Source organism: Mobula hypostoma, chromosome 1 (genome assembly GCF_963921235.1).
Source record: "Mobula hypostoma chromosome 1, sMobHyp1.1, whole genome shotgun sequence".
In the NCBI taxonomy this organism is placed as follows: Eukaryota; Metazoa; Chordata; class Chondrichthyes; order Myliobatiformes; family Myliobatidae; genus Mobula; species Mobula hypostoma.
This window is the reverse complement of record NC_086097.1, coordinates 30,309,627-30,330,298: the sequence shown is the minus strand read 5'-3', so window position 1 is coordinate 30,330,298 and position 20,672 is coordinate 30,309,627. Positions and strand designations below refer to the sequence as shown.

General features: G+C 48.0%; 1 protein-coding gene across 2 annotated transcripts in view; it reads left to right on the top strand.

Moving 5' to 3' along the window:
* gpr132a (G protein-coupled receptor 132a) overlaps nt 1-12,702 on the top strand; it is a 52,300-nt gene extending 39,598 nt beyond the window's left edge. For both annotated transcript variants that reach the window (XM_063059990.1, XM_063059907.1), the window contains exon 3: nt 11,379-12,702. In XM_063059990.1, the coding sequence (XP_062916060.1) occupies nt 11,409-12,443 (1,035 nt within the window). In that variant the 5' untranslated portion in view covers nt 11,379-11,408 and the 3' untranslated portion in view covers nt 12,444-12,702. The remainder of the gene's footprint in view (nt 1-11,378) is intronic.
* The last annotated feature ends 7,970 nt before the right edge of the window (nt 12,703-20,672 follow it).

Below are 20,672 nucleotides of genomic sequence, written 5' to 3'. Positions count from 1 at the left end.
CTTTGTGCTGTCTCATATAGTCTAGTGTAGTTTTGTGTTGTTTCATGTAGCACCATGGTCCTGGAGGAACGTTGTTTCGTTTTTACTGTGTACTGTACCAGCAGCTTATGGTCAAAATGACAATAAACTTGACTTGACTTGACTTGAATTATTGGGGAAGATTGAATTGGTTAGGACTGTATTCCCTGGAGCATTGGAGAATAAGGGGTGATTTGTCAGAGGTATACATAATTATGAGGGGTATCGATAGAATAAATACACCCAGGCTTTTCCACTAAGATTGGTGAGACTAGAACTAGAGGTTCATACGTTAAGGGTGAAAGGCAAAATATTTAAGGGGAGCCTGAAGGGAGATGTCTTCCCTCCGAGTGTGGTGTGAGTGATGTGAGCTGCCAGAGGAAGTGGTGGATATGTGTTTGATTGCAACTTTTAAGAGAAGTTTGAATAAGTACAATAACCGGAGGACTATTAAGGGTTACGGTCTACGTAACTCAATGCCTTCTATATCAAAATGCCTCTTAAATGTTGTATTTGTACACAAGCAGTATGTCAAGGCAACTGGACTCGCTGTGTTGTCTAGAAGACATTTCACCACTCATCCGATAGGCTTCTTCAGTTCTAACCCATGGTGGGCAGTTTTCCAGTTTATAGACTGTGTGAGTTGTTTAAAGGTATAGTGATCACATGAGGGTCGTTAAGAGTTGTAGAGGTCATTAGTCTTATCTTTGCATGAATGGAGGTATGAATTGTTGTGGAGATGCCGGGGTAGAGATGTTAGAACTGCATTGTGAGTAGCTGATAGGTGACGTTGGACCCAACCCCCTCTGTTAGAGGGGTCCTGCTGAGGGATCTTGACCCGAAACGTTGACTGTACTCTTTCCCAATGATGCTGCCTGGCCTGTTGAGTTGCCCCTGCAGTTCGTGTGTGTTGCTCCCTCTGTTCATGGGTGGGTTTTCCAGTTTGACAAAGAAGGCTCCTTTGTCCATCCCTGAACGGTGGGGTGGGTACAACACCACCTATCAGCTACTCACAATGTAGTCCTAACATCTCTACCCCGGCGTCTCCACAACAGTTCACACCTCCATTCATGCAAAGATAAGACTAATGACCCTCTCATGACCTCTACCACTCTTAATGACCCTCATGTGATTGATATACTGAGTCTATAAACCGGAAAACTACCCACCATGGATTAGAACAGAAGAACCCTCTCGGATGAGTGGTAAACATCTTCGAGACAAGACAGCAAGTCCAGATGCGTTGATTTACTATTGTTTGATATACAACGACCTGGATGACTGAGAACCTTCGGAGACATATTGTAATTGTTCCAACCTCCATCACTTCCCCCGGCAGCTCCACCCATGTACCAACCACCCTCAGGCTGAAAAACTTCCCCTCAGATCTTTAAATATCCCCATTCAACCGTAAAGCTGTGCTCCCTGGTTCTAGTCTCCCCGGCCTGGGTAAACAACACTATTCTCCCCATCTATGCCTCTTATAATTCTGTAAATCTCTATAAGGTCATTTCCCCATTATACAGTGAGAATAAACACAGTCTAGCCTGTCCCTTCTTATAACTACAGCTCTCCGTCCCTGGTAATGACCTGATGAATCTCTTCTGCACTCTCGTTTATTGCTACATCATTCTTTCTGTAGTGAGGCGACCAGATCTGTACACGGTACTCCAAGAGCAGCCTGACTGATGTTTTGTACAGCTGCAACATAATGCCACAACTCTTAACCTCCTTGCCCCAGCCCACGGCAGTATGGAGGAACAGGGGGATCTTGTCCATAGATTCATCAAAGTTCATAGGGTGGTTAAGAATGCCTGATTGTTGGCCTTCATTAGTTGGGGTATTGAATTGAAGAGCCAAGAGGTAATGTTGCAGCTCTATAAATTCACAAACAAGAGAAAACCTGCAGATGCTGGAAATCCGAGCAACACACACAAAATGCTGGAGGAAGTCAGTGGGCCAGGCAGCATCTATAGTAAAAAGTACAGCCAATGTTTCGGGCCGAAACCCTTCGGCAGGACTGGCGAAGGATCTCAGCTCGAAACGACGGCTGTACTTTATTCCATAGATGCTGTCTAGCCTGCTGAATTCCTCCAGCCTTTTGTACATGCAGCTCTATAAAACCCTTGTTAGACCACACTTGGATTATTGTGTTCAGACCTGGTCACTTCATTATAGAAACGATGTGGAAGCTTTACAGAGGGCTCAGAGGAGATTTACTAGGATGCTGCTTGGGATAGAGAGCATGTCTTATGACAATAGGTTGAGCGAGCTCGGGCTTTTCTCTCTGGAGGAAAGGAGACTGAGAGGTGATTTGATAGAGGTGTACAAGATGGTAAAAGGCACAGATAGAGTGCATGGCTGGAAATATTTTCCCAGGACAGAAATGGCTAATACAAGGGTCATAATTTTAAGCAGATTGGAGGAAAGTATAGGGCGATGACAGAGATACAGAAGTTCTTTACACAAATCCTGGAACACCCTGCGAGGGTGGTGGTAGAGACAGATACATTAGGGACATTAAAAAAACTCTTACATAGGCACATGGATATAGAAAAATGGAAGGCTTAAATTGATTTTAGAGTAGGTTTAAAGGTTGGCACAACACTGTGGGCCGAAGGGCCTGTACTGTGCTGTTATATTTTCAAATGCTATTTTTGCCACCCTATCCACGGTAGCATTGCGATTACTGTAACGGTTTACAGGGCCAGTGAGCCGTGTTCATCTCCCTCTGCTACCTGTCCGGAATTTGTACGTTCTCCCCGTGACCGCGTTGGTTTCCTCTGGGTGCCCTGATTTCCTCCCACGCTGCACAGATGCATGAGTTAGGTTTAGTAAGTTGTGGGCTTGCTATGCTGGAAGCAGACCAACACTTGTCCTCAGACTGCGTTGGTCGATGATGCAAACGACTCATTTCACTGTTTGTTTCTGTGTACATGTAATGAATAAAGATAATCTTTAATCTGTTAGCATTTGATGTCACAGAATACGTTATCTGATACTTGTCAAGATTAAATTCCACCTGCCACATCTCGATCCAAGCTGGTAAATTGGTTCATTATTGTCAGATGTGCAATGAAAAACTTTGTTTTGCATGCCGTGTATTGAGGTAGTAGAAGGTAAAATAACAGAATAAAGAATAAAATGTGAGTGTTAGTTGCAGAGAAAGTGCAGTGCAGGCAGACAATATGTTGCAAAGTCAGAACAAAGTAGATTGTGAGGTCAAGAATCCAACTTGACTAGGAGACTATTCAATGATCATATAACAGTGGGGTTGCACCTGTCTCTGAGCCTGGTGGTACGTGCTTTCTGGCTTTTCTATCACCTGCCCGATAGGAGAGGCGAGGTGAGAATGTCTGAGGTGGGTGCGGTCTTTGACTACACTGGCTGCTTTACAAAGGCAGTGAGAACTGCAGATAGAGTCCATGGAGGGGAGGGAGGCTGGTTTCCGTGATGTGCTGAGCTGCGTCCACAGCTCTGTGGTTTCAATAGGTTTCAAAGGTACGTTTAATGTCAGAGAAATGTATACAATACACATCCTGAACTTCCTTTTCTTTGCAAACATCCACGAAAACAGAGGCGTGCCCCAACGAATGAATGACAGTTAAATGTTAGAACCCCAAAGCCCCCCCAACTCCCCCCTCCCACGCATAAGCAGCAACGAGGCAGCGACCACCGCCACTCCCCCACCAGGAAAAACCACCGACCCCCCCCCCACCAAGCTCAAGCGTGCAGCAAAGCATCAATAAAGTCACAGTCTTGCAGTACCCCAAAAACTACTCATTCACCCGGTAATTTGACATACCACAGGCTCTCTCTCTCTCTCTCCCTAATAGGGGAAAAGAGATGTCTCCGTTTCACAGTGAGAGAGGAGACATAACAAAACAGTAGAAGGTAAAACAACAGAATGCATAATAAATTGTGATCAGAGACAGAGCAGTTGCCATATCAGAAGCCATTATGCCTTCAGATAAGAGAGAATGCTTTCCATGACACATTGGTAAAAATTGGTGAGGGAGAATGGTGGGGTTGGGGGGGTGTCCACTCTCCAGTCGACCTGTATCCCACTATCCTCTCATAACCTTCTTCACAGTCTACCGGTTCACAGAATTCTGTATCAGCTGCAGACTTACAAAACATACCGTATACATTCTCATCCAAGTCACCTGTATACTGTGTACTGCAAACAACAGTTCCAGCACCGATTCCTGTGACTCACCACTTGTTACATGGAAGATAGAACATAGAGCATTACATCAGAGTACAGGCTATTCAGCCCACAATGTAGTGACACAAAGATCAATCTAAACTTTCCCTCCCACATAGCTCTCCATTTTTTCATCAACCATGTGCCTTAATGTTCTTACTGTTTCTTATTCCACTCTCTGTGTAAAAAAACTTATCTCTGACATCTCCCCCCGTACTTTCTTTAAACGTATGCCCCCTCATTTTACATTCTTCCAGTCAGTAAGACATCCCAAAACAAACTTTCTCACGACAACCCAACCCTTTTGGTCCAGCCTACCGTGCGTGACTTTGCTGAGGTCAGCAGGAACACCTTGTCGTCAGTGATTCAGTTACTTCCTCAGGAAACTACTTACACTGGACTAGTCAGACAGGAGTTCCCCATGCTGAATCCTTCCCATCAGTCCCCGCTTTTCCAAGTGTACGTAACTCCCATCCTTCAGAAATTTTCCCCAATAGTCCCTCTTGATGTAAAGCTCACTAGTCTCTGGTTTCCTTCTTTGAGGCTTCTTTTAAAGATCTTTTTAAGGTCTGAGTCACGTCACTCTCACTCACAAAATCAGCTATGGAATGTGTTAATTTCAGTTAGTGTGGATTTCATAGAACATAGAACAATACCACACAGGAACAGACCCTTCCGAGGAGCGTCTGATAGCCCTGAGTTTAGAAGAATGAGGGGGTCGTAAACACAAAATGATCTGAAGATGCTGGGGTCAAAGCAACACTCACAACACGCTGGAGGAACTCAGCAGGTCGGGCAGCATCAGTGGAAAAGATCGATCGACGTTTCGTCATGCTGCCCGACCTGCTGAGTTCCTCCATCGTCTTGTGAGTGTTAGAATGAAGGGGTATCTACTTGAAATCAACCAAATATTGAAAAGCCTAGATAGAGTGGACGTGAAGAGGATGTTTCCAATAATGGGAAAGCTAGGACCGGAAGGCACAGCCTCAGATTAAAAGAACATCCCTTTAAAACAGGAATAATGGGAATTTCTTCATCGGGGGTGGTGAATCTATGGAATTCTTTGCCACAGACAACTATGGAGGCCAAGTCATTGGGCATGGGTTCTTGATTAGTAATGATGTCAAAGATTTCAGAGAGAAGGCAGGAGAATGGTGTTGAGAGGGATAATACATCAGCCGAGATGGAACGGCAGAGCAGACTTGATGGGCTGAATGGCCTAATTCCACGCCTATGTTTATGGCCTATATCTTCAGCCAACGATACCTGTGCGGAACACAATGTCAGATTAAATTAAATCCCTTCTGTCCACACATGATCCTTATTTCTCCATTCCCTTCATGCTCATGTGACTGTCCAACACCTCTGTTGTATCTGTTTCCACCACCACCCCCAGCCACACACTTCAGGCTACCACCCCACACATCTCCTTTAACTTACACCCACTCTCTTCCGTTTAGATGCATGTCCTCTAGCACTTGGGCAACACACACACACACACACACACACACACACACACACACACAAAGCCGAAGGAACTCAACAACTCTATGGAGGGCTGAGGTCTTTCATCAGGACTGGAAAGGAAGGGGGAAGAGGCCACATTAAGAAGGGGAAGGAGTTCAAGCTGACAGGTGACAGGTGAACCTAGGTAGAGGGGAAGGTCAGTGGGTGGGGAGGGGGTAGGTGGAAATGTGTAGCAACGGCAGGGCCCTGGGAGTGTTGTGGACCCAGAGCTAGAGGTACGTGGATCTCTCAAAGTGGTGACGCAGATAGACAGGGTGGTGAAGATGGCGTCTGGCACACTGACCATGGGCTTGATTTATAAAAGCAGACTGGATAGGCTGGGACCGGTTTCCCTAGAGGAGATGGAGGCTAAGGGGTGACCTTACAAAATCATGAGGTGCGTACGTGAAGTGAACGGTAATCGTCACTTTTCCCTGGAGTTGGGGAATCTAAGAGGCGAAGGTGAGAGGGAAAAGATTTAAATGGGACTTGAGAGGCAACTTCTTTGCACAGAGAGTGGTGGGTTTAGGGGGTGAGCTGCCTGAGGAGGTGGGACCAATTGCGAAGTTTAAAAGGAATTTGGACACGCAGGTGGATACGAATGGTTTCAAGGGATGTGGGCCAAACACAGGCAAATAGGCCTCTCTCAGGTCGGCATGGATACGATGGGTGTCAGGGCCTGCTTCTGTGCTGTGTAACTGTGAGGGGGAGCTTTCTCTTGGAGGAAGGGAGGATGAAGGGAGATTTAGTCATGTTGTGTAATTTCATGAGGGGGTCTTGAGAGAGTACTGTACGTAGGAAGGATCCACTTCACCTAAGTTGGGTCAAAAAACTTGGAGGGGGGAGGTGAGGGCAGAGATCTTAAGCATCAGAATGAGAATTGCAGAAGTATTTTTGCAGGGAGACCAGAAAGAAGTTTATAAAGCAAACAGAAGCACAGAAAGGGTAGACAGGGTCAAAATGTCAAAAACCAGAGGACGTGCATTTAAGGTGACAAAGGAGCATAGTGGCTAGCATAACCCTTCACCACACCAGCAATCGTGGTTCAATTCCTGCAGTCTCTGAAAGTCTGTATGTTTGCACATTGACCGCATGGGTTTCCTCCGGATGCTCCGGTTTCCTCCTGCGGTCCACAGTCGTACGGTTAGGGTTAGTCAGTGGTCGACCTGCTATGTCAGTGACAGGGGCACCTCGACATTTGCAGGCTGCCCCCAGCACATCCTCAGACTGTGTTGCTCATTGGCACAGAGAACACATTTAAATATATGTCTGTACAGCAAATAAAGCTAATCTTAATATTCATAAAGAGAGCAAATCTTAATATTCATAAATAAAGCTAATCTTTGAGGTGCAAGGGGGAAAGTTCAAAGGAGATGTGCTGGGCAAGAGAGTGGTAGGAACCTGCAATGGACTGCCAGGAGTAATGCTGGAAGCAGATACAATCGACACACATCAAAGTTGCTGGTGAACACAGCAGGCCAGGCAGCATCTCTAGGAAGAGGTACAGTCGGCGTTTCGGGCCGAGACCCTTCGTCAGGACTAACTGAAGGAAGAGTTAGTAAGAGATTTGAAAGTGGGAGGGGGAGGGGGAGATCCAAAATGATAGGAGAAGACAGGAGGGGGAGGGATAGAGCCAAAAGCTGGACAGGTGATAGGCAAAGGGGATACGAGAGGATCATGGGACAGGAGGTCCGGGGAGAAGGAAAAGAGGGAGGGGGGAAAAACCCAGAGGATGGGCAAGGGGTATAGTCAGAGGGACAGAGGGAGAAAAAGGAGAGTGAGAGAAAGAATGTGTGTATATAAATAAATAACGGATGGGGTACGAGGGGGAGGTGGGGCATTAGCGGAAGTTAGAGAAGTCAATGTTCATGCCATCAGGTTGGAGGCTACCCAGACGGAATATAAGGTGTTGTTCCTCCAACCTGAGTGTGGCTTCATCTTTACAGTAGAGGAGGCCGTGGATAGACATGTCAGAATGGGAATGGGATGTGGAATTAAAATGTGTGGCCACTGGGAGATCCTGCTTTCTCTGGCGGACAGAGCATAGGTGTTCAGCAAAACGATCTCCCAGTCTGCGTCGGGTCTCGCCAATATATAGAAGGCCACATCGGGAGCACCGGACAATCGAGGGTGTGAGGCAGACACATGAATCTGCAGCGAATTGAGGGAATGTGCTGGCAGAAGAGATTTAGTTTAAATTGGCATCATGTTGGCAGATATTATGGGGCTGTAGGGCCTGTACCATTCTGTGTTCATGTGCAGCCTGACTCTATTTCAATATGGACCGAGAAGGAGAAATGGCCACAGAGGGGGATGGCCACTGTAAAGATCATTACACAAACTTATTATGAAGTGATGAAATATCGCTACATAACTTTGATGCCGCTGATATTAAACTTAATTCTGATTCAGAAATTATTTATTATTGTCACATGAGGTACAGTGAAGAACTTTGTTTTGCACACCATTCACACAGATCATTTCATCACATCAATACTTTGAGGTGTTCCAAGGGAAGACAATGACAGAATGAAGGATAAAGTGTTGTAGCAGCAGAGGAAGTGCAGTGCAGGCAGAAAATAAGGCACAATGGCCATGATCAGCCATGATCATAATAAATGGTGGTGCAGACTCGAAGGGCCGAATGGCCTACTCCTGCACCTATTTTCTATGTTTCTATGTTTCTATGACCAGGTAAACTGAAAAGTCCCAGCCCCCACCCCTCAGCTTCACCCCCCTCCACCACCCACCTTCCCCCTCACCTGGTCTCACCTATCACCTGTCAGCCTGAACTCCCCCCCTCACCCCACCTTCTTATACTGGCTCCTGCCCCCTTCCTTACCATTCCTGATGATTGCTGTTTTGTGACAGCAGTGCAATTCATCAACATAAAAATGACTATAAATTTCAAAATTAAATAAAGAGTGCAAGATAAAAGGATCCATGTCCATTGTCCATTCAGAAATCTGATGGCGGAGGGAATGAATCTCCTCCTGAATCATGGGCTGTGGGTCGTCAGGCTCCTGTACCTCCTCCCTGGCGGTAGGAATGAGAGGAGGGCATGTCCTGCACGTTGAGGATCCTTAGTGACGGACAGCGTCTTCCTGAGATACCCCTCAACATTCGCATTCATTTTGAGAAGACTGTATAAGAATTTAAGAGGAAGGATGTAATGCTGAGGCTTTGTAAGATGTCCTCGATGGCGGGGAGGGGGAGGGTTGTGCCTGTGATGGAACTGCCTGAGTCGACAACCCTCTGCAGCCTCGAGCAATCCTGTGCGTTGGAGCCTCCATACCTGGGGGTGATGCAACCAGTCGGAATGCTCTGCACCACCCACACTACAACTTAATAAAAGGTATACAGGAAGCTAAGAAATTTGAACATTGCGTTACACTTCAGTACATGACATAGCATAATAATATAACCATTTCCTTTGTCTGCACTCCATGGTGAAACATACTTTTCTAATCAACCTCTTCCTCTGTCTTTTTCTTGTCTAATGAAGGGCCCCATGCTGACTGTTTCTCTGCTCACAAATACTGCCTGATCTGCTGAATTTTTCCAGTAGTTTCCATTTTCAGTGTTAATACCATTTTAGAACATAGAGCATTACAGCACAGTTCAAGGCCATTGGCCACAATGTTGGGCTGACCCTTCCCTCCGACACAGATCTCCGTTTTTCTATCATCCACGTGCCTGTCTAAGAGTCTGGTAAACACACTGAACAGATCCACCTCTACCATCACCACCAGCAAGGCATTCCAGACACCCACCATTCTCTGTGAGAAAAAACACTTCTGACACCCCCCTATACCTCCCTTCAATCACCTTAAAATTATACCTTCTTATATTAGCCATTTCCATTCTGGGACGAGTCTCCTACTCTCTTCTTCATCTATGCCTCTTATCGTCTTGTTTCAAGTTAAGTTGCCTTAGCTTCTCTGACCCTACTCACAGACACAGATGGAACCGAGCCCTTTGGCCCTCTTGGTCCATGCTGACAAAGTTGTTTACCTGGGCAAGTCCCACCTGCCCCACCTGCCAACACTTGGTGCTTTGTAACCTTCCCTAAATGTCCAAATACCTCTGTGGTTGTACCCTTCCCTGACAGCCAGTTCCACATTCCTACCACCCTGTGTGTGAAGATGTTGTCCCTCAGGTCTCTTGTAAACCTTGCTCCTCTGGTTTTAGCCTCCTCTATCCTGGGGAAAAGACTGTGACAAAACTCATTACCTATACCCCTCATGATTTTATGTAATTATGTGAAGCCACCTGTCATACTCACCCCTTACCTTATACTTGTACAAGTCGGCTAAAGGCTGATATATACTTGTGCATCAAATCGATGCCGTAGGTACGGTGTTGCCACGAACCCTACACAGAGGCTACGCGGATCCCTACGCCGTAGCCTGACACGTACCTCTCCCAAAATGTAACTATGTGTCGCTGCAACGCAGACCGCAACAACTGTGATTGGTCCGCTTGGTAGCATCGCATTTCCTCCAGCTTCCCATTGGCCGACTGAAGGGCAGGGAAGGAACTCTCACTGCAATGCTTTCCATAAAGCTTTACAGACCTCCGAAATTATGGAGGACACATTTCGCTTTTACGAAAAAAGATGCTCCCTTTAAACTTGTTTACCCCGAGAAAGACTACCATGACCATGAAGCCTTGCACGGGTAGGTGTGTGTGCATGTGCGACGTACCTGAATCGCAGAGCGATGCAGACACACCAACGCACAAGTATAAATGCTCACAACGCGCGTAGACCACTTGCATAGGTTATGGCATCCATTTGACGCAGAAGTATAAATCAGGCTTTATACTCGTATAAGCCTGGGCCGTTCCTGAAGGTGCAGCTCTCAGTCCCACTTTCCTTCACATCCCTTTGGTCTACAACACCCCACTTTGGGGAATTCCAGTGGGTGGTGGTGACAGGAGAATCTGGTGAGGGGTAGTGATGGGGAATCTCGTGGGGGTGGTGGTGACGGGGGAATCTGGTGAGGGTGGTGGTGACAGGAGAATCTGGTGAGGGGTAGTGATGGGGAATCTCGTGGGGGTGGTGGTGACGGGGGAATCTGGTGAGGGTGGTGGTGACGGGGGAATCTGGTGGGGGTTGATGATGGGGGAATCTGGTGGGGGTGGTGATGGGGGATCTGGTGGGGGTGGTGATGGGGGGATCTGGTGTGGGTTGATGATGGGGGAATCTGGTGGGGGTTGATGATGGGGGATCTGGTGGGGGTTGATGATGGGGGATCTGGTGGGTGGTGGTGGTGATGGGGGATCTGGTGGAGGGTGGTGGTGATGGGGGAATCTCGTGGGGGTGGTGATGGGTGTATCTGGTGGGGGGTGGTGGTGATGGGGGAATCTGGTGGGGGTGGTGACGGGGAAATCTGGTGGGGGTGGTGGTGACGGGGAAATCTGGTGGGTGGTGTTGATGGGGAAATCTGGTGGGGGGTAGTGGTGATGGGGGAATCTAGTGGGTGATGGTGACGGGGGAATCTGGTGGGGGGTGATGATGGGGGAATCTGATATGTGACAATGGGGATATTTGGTGGGTGGTGGAGCAAGGTTTGGGGTCAGTGTTGAGAAGGAACATGCCCTCTGCCCTTTTTCACCCCCCCTCCCCATCTTCCTCTTCTTCCAGGTTCTGTTTGCTGACGGGGATCCTGTTGCCATGAGCAACACCAACGAGACTGGGCTGCAGGGGCCCTGCAACATCACCTACAGCCGTTCCACTATCCCTCTCACCACCGTCTACGGCCTGGTAATGGTCTTTGGCTTCCCAGCCAACCTGCTGACCCTGATCCTAAGCACGCTGAAGATCCGACGGAAGAACGTTCTCTCTGTGTACCTCTTCACCCTCTCGCTCTCGGACCTGGCTTACCTGTGCACCATCCCGAATTGGATCACCTACGTCCAGAGCGCGAACAAGTGGAACCAGAGCCCGTTATCCTGCAAGATCACTGGCTACATATTCTTCAACAACCTCTACATCAGCATCCTCCTACTCTGCTGCATTTCCGTGGACCGCTGCCTCGTGGTTCTCTACCCCATCGAGGCCCAGTGGCGCCGGCGCCGGCAGACGGCCGTGGTTGTCTGTCTCGCCGTTTGGATGATGGTTATGGTCATCCACACCCCGGTCTTCATTCTGTCCGGTGTGCAGAGTACCGAGAAGAAGAATGACTCCTGCTTCGAGACATTTCCGATGCCACCCTTGGTGGCGAAGTTTAATTATGCCCGCTTTTGCGTGGGGTTCTGTGTCCCCCTCTGTATCTTGGCCTGCAGCAACTTCCTCATCTTCCGCCGCATCCAGTCCAGCCCCTGCCTCAACCCGTCTCAGAAAGCCAAGGTGAAGTACCTCGCCGTGGCCGTGATCCTGATCTTCCTCATCTGCTTCACCCCCTACCACGTTATCCTCCTGAGTCGGGCCGTGGCATACTCCATCCTCGACAACAGCTGCGAATTTGAGCAGAAAATATACACGGCATCCACGGCGTTCCTCTGCCTCTGCACGGTCAACAGCGCCATCAACCCCTTCCTCTATATGTTCTCCTCTGAGAGTGTGAGGCAGGAGCTGAAACGGGACCTCCGCATCCTCCTCTGCCTTCCCGTCCCGCAGGAAAGTGCAACTGACAGCTACACCTTCAGGAATGGCCCAGGCTCCCGGGTGTCCTCCTGTCGGAGGGAGGAGATGACCAGCTTGCAATGAACAGCCCAGGGGTCCTCAGGCACGTGGAACATTGGTGGACTCCACCTGCGTCTCAGCTGGACCGGCTTTTTGTGCTCGAGGCGGGCGGACCGGAGAATGCCAGATGCCAGGGAAGATTTCCGCAGAGATTTCAATCGCCAGGCGTCCCAAGGTCCGGCAGAGACATGGTACATGCCAAGATCTGGCCTGAGAATGGAAGGGCAGCAGGCACGGGCACACCTCCAGGAGACAGTTATCCTTGCTGGAAACTGGGTTCCCAAGCAGGAAGGTGGGGGAGGGTGGGGTGGGAGTATGTCATCAGGAGAGATTGGGGCAGCATCCAACTGTACTGACCTTACCCTGGGAGTGTGTGAGGGGATGGTGTAGAGGGAGCTTCACTCTGTGTCGGACCCCAGGAGTGTGTGATGGGACAGTGTAGAGGGAGCTTCACTCAGTGTCTGACAATGGGAATATGAGATAGGACAGTGTAGAGGGAGTTTCACTCAGAGTCTGACAGTGGGAGTGTGTGATGGGACGGTGTAGAGGGAGTTTCACTCAGTGTCTGACAGTGGGAGTGTGTGATGGGACGGTGTAGAGGGAGCTTCACTCAGAGTCTGACAGTGGGAGTGTGTGATGGGACGGTGTAGAGGGAGCTTCACTCAGAGTCTGACAGTGGGAGTGTGTGATGGGACAGTGTAGAGGGAGCTTCACTCAGTGTCTGACAATGGGAATATGAGATAGGACAGTGTAGAGGGAGTTTCACTCAGTGTCTGACAGTGGGAGTGTGTGATGGGACGGTGTAGAGGGAGTTTCACTCAGTGCCTGACAGTGGGAGTGTGTGATGGGACGGTGTAGAGGGAGCTTCACTCAGAGTCTGACAGTGGGAGTGTGTGATGGGACGGTGTAGAGGGAGTTTCACTCAGTGTCTGACAGTGGGAGTGTGTGATGGGACGGTGTAGAGGGAGTTTCACTCAGTGTCTGACAGTGGGAGTGTGTGATGGGACGGTGTAGAGGGAGCTTCACTCAGAGTCTGACAGTGGGAGTGTGTGATGGGACGGTGTAGAGGGAGCTTCACTCAGAGTCTGACAGTGGGAGTGTGTGATGGGACAGTGTAGAGGGAGCTTCACTCAGTGTCTGACAATGGGAATATGAGATAGGACAGTGTAGAGGGAGTTTCACTCAGTGTCTGACAGTGGGAGTGTGTGATGGGACGGTGTAGAGGGAGTTTCACTCAGTGCCTGACAGTGGGAGTGTGTGATGGGACGGTGTAGAGGGAGCTTCACTCAGAGTCTGACAGTGGGAGTGTGTGATGGGACAGTGTAGAGGGAGCTTCACTCAGTGTCTGACAGTGGGAGTGTGTGATGGGACGGTGTAGAGGGAGTTTCACTCAGTGCCTGACAGTGGGAGTGTGTGATGGGACAGTGTAGAGGGAGCTTCACTCAGAGTCTGACCTATGCTGTCCCTGCCTAAAATTGCTTAATCTTCTGTATAAGCTTTACCAGCTCTGATAATCATCAGCAATTGTGCAAACACAAATGTTGCTGATATCTGTTTGATCAAGTGAACTGACATACAGTAATTTGAGGTGAATATTGGAAGAGTGTTAGTAAATATTGTGATCATATGCTATATCAGCGAGAATCAAAGCAGTGGGAAGATTGGGATCTATTGAGATGATCTGTCAGGTTATGATTAGATCATCATCCAGCATTGTGATTGCATCATCTCTCAGAGATTGTGATTGGATCACCTTTCATGGACTGTGATTGGATCATTCCTTGGCAACTTTGATTGGACCAATTCACCATTGGAAATGTGATTGCACAGTCTCACAGGGATTGTGATTCAATGATCTCTTCAGGAATGTCACTGAAATATTTCCTATGGACTGTTATTGAATGATCTCTCAAGTAATGTGGATGTTTCACATCCCAAGGAATACAACTGGATAATTTCTCAAGGAATGTGGTTGATTGATATCTCCAGGAACATGACTGGGCAATCTCTCAAGAAATGTGATTTGACAGACTCTCAGGGTCTGTGATTGGACATGTTCTCAGGGATTGTGATAGGATGACCTATCAGGAACTTCGATTGGATAATTTCTCAGGGAATCTGCTTGGAGATCTTTGAGGGGCTGTGATTGGGTGACCTCAGGGACCTTAAGTGGAAAATGTATGGATCCAGACAGAAGGTGGGAAGTAGGTGGCTCGGTTTCAGACTGCCTTCAGGATCCAAAGGCCTCTCACTACACTGTTAATTCCTTCCTCTTGGTTTTGTATTATCAATGATGCCATGGGAGAGTGGTGATGTCATCAGTGGGGCTGGGCCCTTCCACCAATCAGGAGCCACTGACCTATCAAAGATGTAAATGAGCTGGCTGTGTCTGAACTTCAAACTAACTTCAGACAGTGCGACCCTTGATGGCGTGACTGACCTCTCGATGGTGTGACCTGTCATTGTGAGATTAACCCCTCAATGTTGCGACTCTGTCACCGTGAAACTTACCCCTGGATGTTGTGACCCTTCACTGTGAGACTGACCCTGTGATGGTGTGACCCTGTCATTGCGAGATTGACTCTATTCCTTTCCACAGATGGTGCTCAGCAGATCAGGTAGCATCAATTGAAAAGAATAAAAAGTCAATGTTTTGGGCTGAGAGCCTTCATGCTCTGATTTATGAAGACCAATGTGCCAAAAGCTCTCTTTACCACCCTATCCATCTGTGATACCACTTCCAAGGAGTTATGGATTTGTACTTTGGGTCTTTCAGCCGAAACGTTCTCTGTTTTTCCCTTCCACAGGTGTTGTCCGTCTGCCTAAGTTCCTCCAACATCTCTAGTGTTCTTTCACACACGGACTCACACTGCAGTGATCACTCGGCCATGCTGAGGGGGTGGTGGGGCGGGGGGAATTTAGCTTTGATTCAGAGAACTGAAAGACATGGTTGGAATTTCCACAGCTAGTTGTATGAATGTGTCAGTTCTGTCTGTGCGTGCCTGGGCAAACCACAGACCTAGTTTCATGACAGGTGAGCACTTATGCTGAATCACACGCTAGTCTGGAGCCCGATCACACAGGAGATTTAAAAGGGACACCGGTAGCAACTTCATCCAAATGGTGATGCAGATTTACGAGGTGCCAGAAATAGTGGTCGGGGTGGGCACATTATCAACATTTAAAAGCCATCCAGATAGGCACATGGATAGGAGAGCTTTAGAGGGCCCTGGGCCAGACGTGAGTGGATGGGACCAGATTGCCAGCTGACAGAGTCAGCAGGAACATGTTGGGCTGAAGGGCCTGTATCCGTGCTCTATAACAATTAAGCTGGAGAGTTCTCTAGCTGTATAATGGAGCAGCAAGTGTTGTCTGTGGTGATTTAGAACGTAGAACATAGAGCAGTACAGCACAGTAGGCCCTTTGGCTCATGTTGTGCTGACTTTTTAATCTGCTCCGATATCAATCTAACCCTTCCCTCCCACATAGCCCTCCATTTTTTCTACTATCCAATTGCCTTTCTAAGAGTCTCTTTAAATGCCCCTAATGTATCTAGCTCTACCACCACTCCTGGCAGGCTGTTCCACACACTTACCACTCCCTGTCTTACAAACTTCCCTCTGGCATTCACCTCATACTTTCAGTTGCAGTTTGGACTCTCATCAATCCCTGGCTAAAGCAAACAAGCCTTTGCCCAACCTGTCCACACCAACCAAGATACCCACTCGCCCAATTTGCCCAAGATGCCCGCCCAGGCTAGTCCCATTTGCCTAACGACCCACACTCAATAATCCAGAAACAGCTTCTTCCCCACAGTACCAGGTTTCTGAATGATCAGTGAACCAGTGAGTACTACATCACTATACAACACACACAAAATGCTGGAGGAACTCAACAGAACAGGCCGCATCTGTGGAGAATAGACAGTCAGTGTTTTGGGCCGAGACCCTTCATCAGCATCTCATTATTCCCATTTTTGTACTATTTATTTAGTTTGAAACTTATAGTATTTGCAACTGGGACACAACAAATTTCACATCCTATAAGATGATGATAATAAACCTGATTCTGGCCCATATCCTTCAAAATCTTTCCTATCTATGTATGTGTCCCAGTGTCTTTTAAATGGTGTCAATGTGCCCACCTCTACCACTTCCTCTGGCAGCTCATTCCATATAGCCACCATCCTCTAGGTGAAGAGTTTTCCCTTTACATCTCATTGTAGGCCCAGTGGCCTGAATTGCACTGTATTCTTCCATTTATTGGGAGCTGGGACTGGGCACGGGAGACACAGGAGTTTAAAACAGATCAGTCTCAGGACTTGCTGGTCATTTTCAACTTATCAGGACCCCAATGGAGGCACACTTGTAAATTGTTAATTGACAATAGATTGGCTAATTAGCTAATTGACAGCAGGCAATAAAATGTTAGGGTCAGGGGGGTTAGCCATCTTGGAAACAAGGAGGTTGAGCAGGTGCTGGAAATTCAGAGCAACGCACGTAGGATGCTGGAGGAACTCAACAAACAGGCAGCGTCTGTGGAGAGGAATGAACAGTTGACGTTTTGGACTGAGACCCTTCATCATGATTGAAAGGGATGGGGGGAAAAAGCCAGAATAGGAAGCTGAGGGGAGGGGAAGGAATACAAACTAGCAGGTCACGTTTAAAACTAATTTTAAAGTCAAGCCATTTGAAAAGTGAACATTTATCCATGATTACCACTTCCATAGAAGTATTTAGGTATGCTGCAGGTGAGGGGGGATGAGGTGGGAAGCCGGGAGGTGATAGATGGATGAGGTAAAGAGCTGAAGAAGGAATGTGATAGGAGGGGAGAGGGGGCACTGGAGGGAGGTGATGGGCAAGTGAGAAGGGAAGGGGTAAGAGTGATTATTGCAACAGTGAGCTTGTGTTAGAGAGGAGAACTGAGGGTTTGGTGCGGAGAGGTGGAGTTTGTAGCCCGGGTGTGCGAGTGAGAATAACTTTTTAAGAGAAGACACAGGCGAGGTTCTATTTTTGTTGTCTGTAACTCATTAGTCCCTGAGATTCAGATTTATTTAACACATGTGCATGTTAACAGTCGGTGCAATGTGTTAACAACCTGAGGATGTGCGAGAGGAAACTCACAAGTATTGCCGCACATTCTAGTGCAAACAGCATGCCCTATGAGCTTAAAAGATGAAACAACTAGTTCTGAGCCGTGACCTGGAAAGAGAATGCAACTCGGTGCCATCTTGACCTGAAACTGAATTGAATCGGTGTAGGTTGGGTGTTAGTCAGCGCCACAGAATGCTCCTCCTGCAATATGTGGGAAATCAGGGAACCTCACAATCTCCCTGATGACTGCATAGAACAGTGCAGCACGGTACAGACCCTTTGCCCTATGTTGTACTGAGCGTTTAATCTAATCTGAGATCAATCTAACCCTTCCCTCCCCCTCTATTTTTCTATCACTCAATGCTTATCTAAGATACCCCCAATGTATCTGCGTCTACCACCACCCTTAGCAGCATGTTCCACGCACACACTTCCCGCGATGCTGCTGGTATCAATTTGTATCGATCTCTGCCATTAGATTCATCAGCTACATGGAGAGGGGGAGCCTGCTATATGGGCAACAGCTCGCTCTCCACATCGTACTGCCTTGGCTCGCCTACTGAGATAGGATACAAACATCCATGGTTAACCCCAACCAATGGGAGTCACCAGAGTTGACCTAACCTGATCTTTCAGGAGATAGAGCTGGGTGCACTGACCATCCGTGGGAAGTCCAGCTCCTGACACACCAGAACAAAGAGCTGGAGCTGGATGTGCTCAGGGGTCACCTGGGAAGCTGGGGGCTACAGAGATGAGCCTCCAGATGTGGTCACACCTAACGATCAGGCTTCAGGTAGATGGGTGATTCCGGGAGTGAAGGGGTTTACCTATGAGGTGTGTTTGGCGGCTTTGGGCCTGTACACACTGGATCTTAGAAGAATATGGGGGATCTCATTGAAACCTACCGGGTGTTGAAAGGACTAGATAGGGTGGATGTGGAGAGGAGGTTTCTTGTGGTGGGGGATATCCAGAACTACAGGACACAGCCGCAAAATTGAGGGGTGATCCTTTAGAACAGAGGTAAGGAGGAATTTTTTTTGAGCCAGAGAGTAGTAAATCTGTGGAATGCTCTGCCACAGACTGCGGTGGAGGCCTAGTCCGTGAGTATCTTTAAGGCGGAAGTTGATCATTTCCTGATTGGTCAGGGCATCAAAGGATATGGTGAGAAGGAAGGTGTGTGGGGTTGAGTGGGATCCAGGATCAGCCATGATGGAACGTCAGAGCAGACTCGATGGGCTGAATGGCCTAATTCTGTCCCTATGTCTTATGGTCTTATGGGTGCCCACTAGGAGAAGGAGGGCAATCAATGTGGGATTCCTCTATGGCTAGTCCACTCAGTAGCAAGTCTAGCTCTTTGGATATTGCTGGGGGGGGGTGTTGGGGTTTATTAGGGCACAGGTCAGTGGCACCGTCGCTCACTCTGAGGTTCAACAGGGAAAGGTAAAGTCTACTGGAACGATAGTGACAGGCGACTCAGTGGCTGCCGAAGTGGACGGCTGATTCTGTGGAAAGAGATGCCAGATGCCTGGCTGCCAGGGTTGAGGATGCCACAGAATGGCTGCAGAACATTCTCAAGGGGGAAGGGGAGCAGCCAGGGGGGCATGGTGCACGTTGGCACCAATGGCACAGAAACGGAGAGTGAGTTAGGACAGCGGCTGAAGAGCAGGACCTCAAAGTACTGCTCTCTGGATTACTCCCAGTGCCATGTGTTCGTCACGGCAGAAATAGAAAGACAGACCGTATGACTGAGTGGCTGAGGAATGGTATAGGGGACAGGGTTTCAGGTTCTTGTATCATTGAGGCTGGGCTGATCTAGGTTCATTAAACCACATAAAACTTCAGTATCTATTTAACTCATTGTAATTTATTGTAACTATTGTGAACTGCTGCTGCAGAAAACGAATTTTACAATATATGTCAGTAAGAATAAACCTGATTCAGGTCATGCACTACAAAAAGAGGCCCTTTGGCCCATCATGTCCACACTGACCAGCATACGAATCTCCTTGCATGCCTTGGCAATGTAACAGAACAGAGGGACCGAGGAGAACATGTGCACAGTTCACTGTGTTACGTACTCCGTAACTGGGTTGCCAAACCAGCAGAAATGGATCACTCAGCTGGAGTCTGGACTACTAGAACTAAGAAAGTTTTATTAAAGAAACAAGCAACACAGTACTCTAATCAAAAGGATAATAAATGCAACAGTTCAGCAATGATAAACACACATGTACACAGAATTAGGATAACAGGATCAATCAAGCTCTATTGTCGTCTAGGGGTAAATGACCAGTTTCAAAGTGACGCAAAGTTCAGTTCAATTGAGTTCAGTTCAGTTCACAGTAATCACTGCCGTGGGAGATGGACAGTGGGGGGAAGGAGAGAGAGAGCAAAACGAATGAATATTCAAACGGCTTCCACACAGACCTTCGATATTCTTCGCAGTCAGCTTTCGGGCGAGCCCTTTGTGATGTCTTCTGAGGTCACCGACTGTGACCCCTCCGTTTCCTAATACGATCGTTTCTCTGCGGTGAAACCTGGCACCCAGGCAAAGGCGGACACACACCGACTTGTGGGAGACGCACCGCTTCCAGGGTCCCGTTACCTCGTGGTGTCGTGTGTGTCTTGCCTTAGTGAACCTGTCCCTTTTTATCCCCCTGCTGGGGTATCGCCTGTCCATCACTTCAAACTGTTCAGGGTTCAAAGGGGGGCCGATCTTGACAGCTCTCCTTCCGTCCCTTAATTAACATCTCCAAATGCTGCTCCATTGTTTTCCTTATCTCTCTCTCTCCTGAAGACAGGTGGCAGACCAACTGCTGATCCCACTGGTGCCAGCACAGGACAGTTAACATCTTAGTCTATGTGTACTCTCGTCACACCCCTCACCTTTAAGGATTTTTACCGGGGGGTAAAAATTACAAACATGAATACATTATTTGATACACACAAATATACATCTTTATCAGCTATTTGGCTAATACAGCGAGTTTGAAGTTGTCAACACCTGACAGACAGTCAGCCATCACATTTTCTGTTCCTTTTATATGTGTTACTAATAATCCCTTAACCCAGGCTCCAATTTAGCAAGCTTCATAGTGGCCGAAAACACTGATGAATTGCGATCAATGTAACCGCTCATTGGGTTTCGTCCTGGACCACA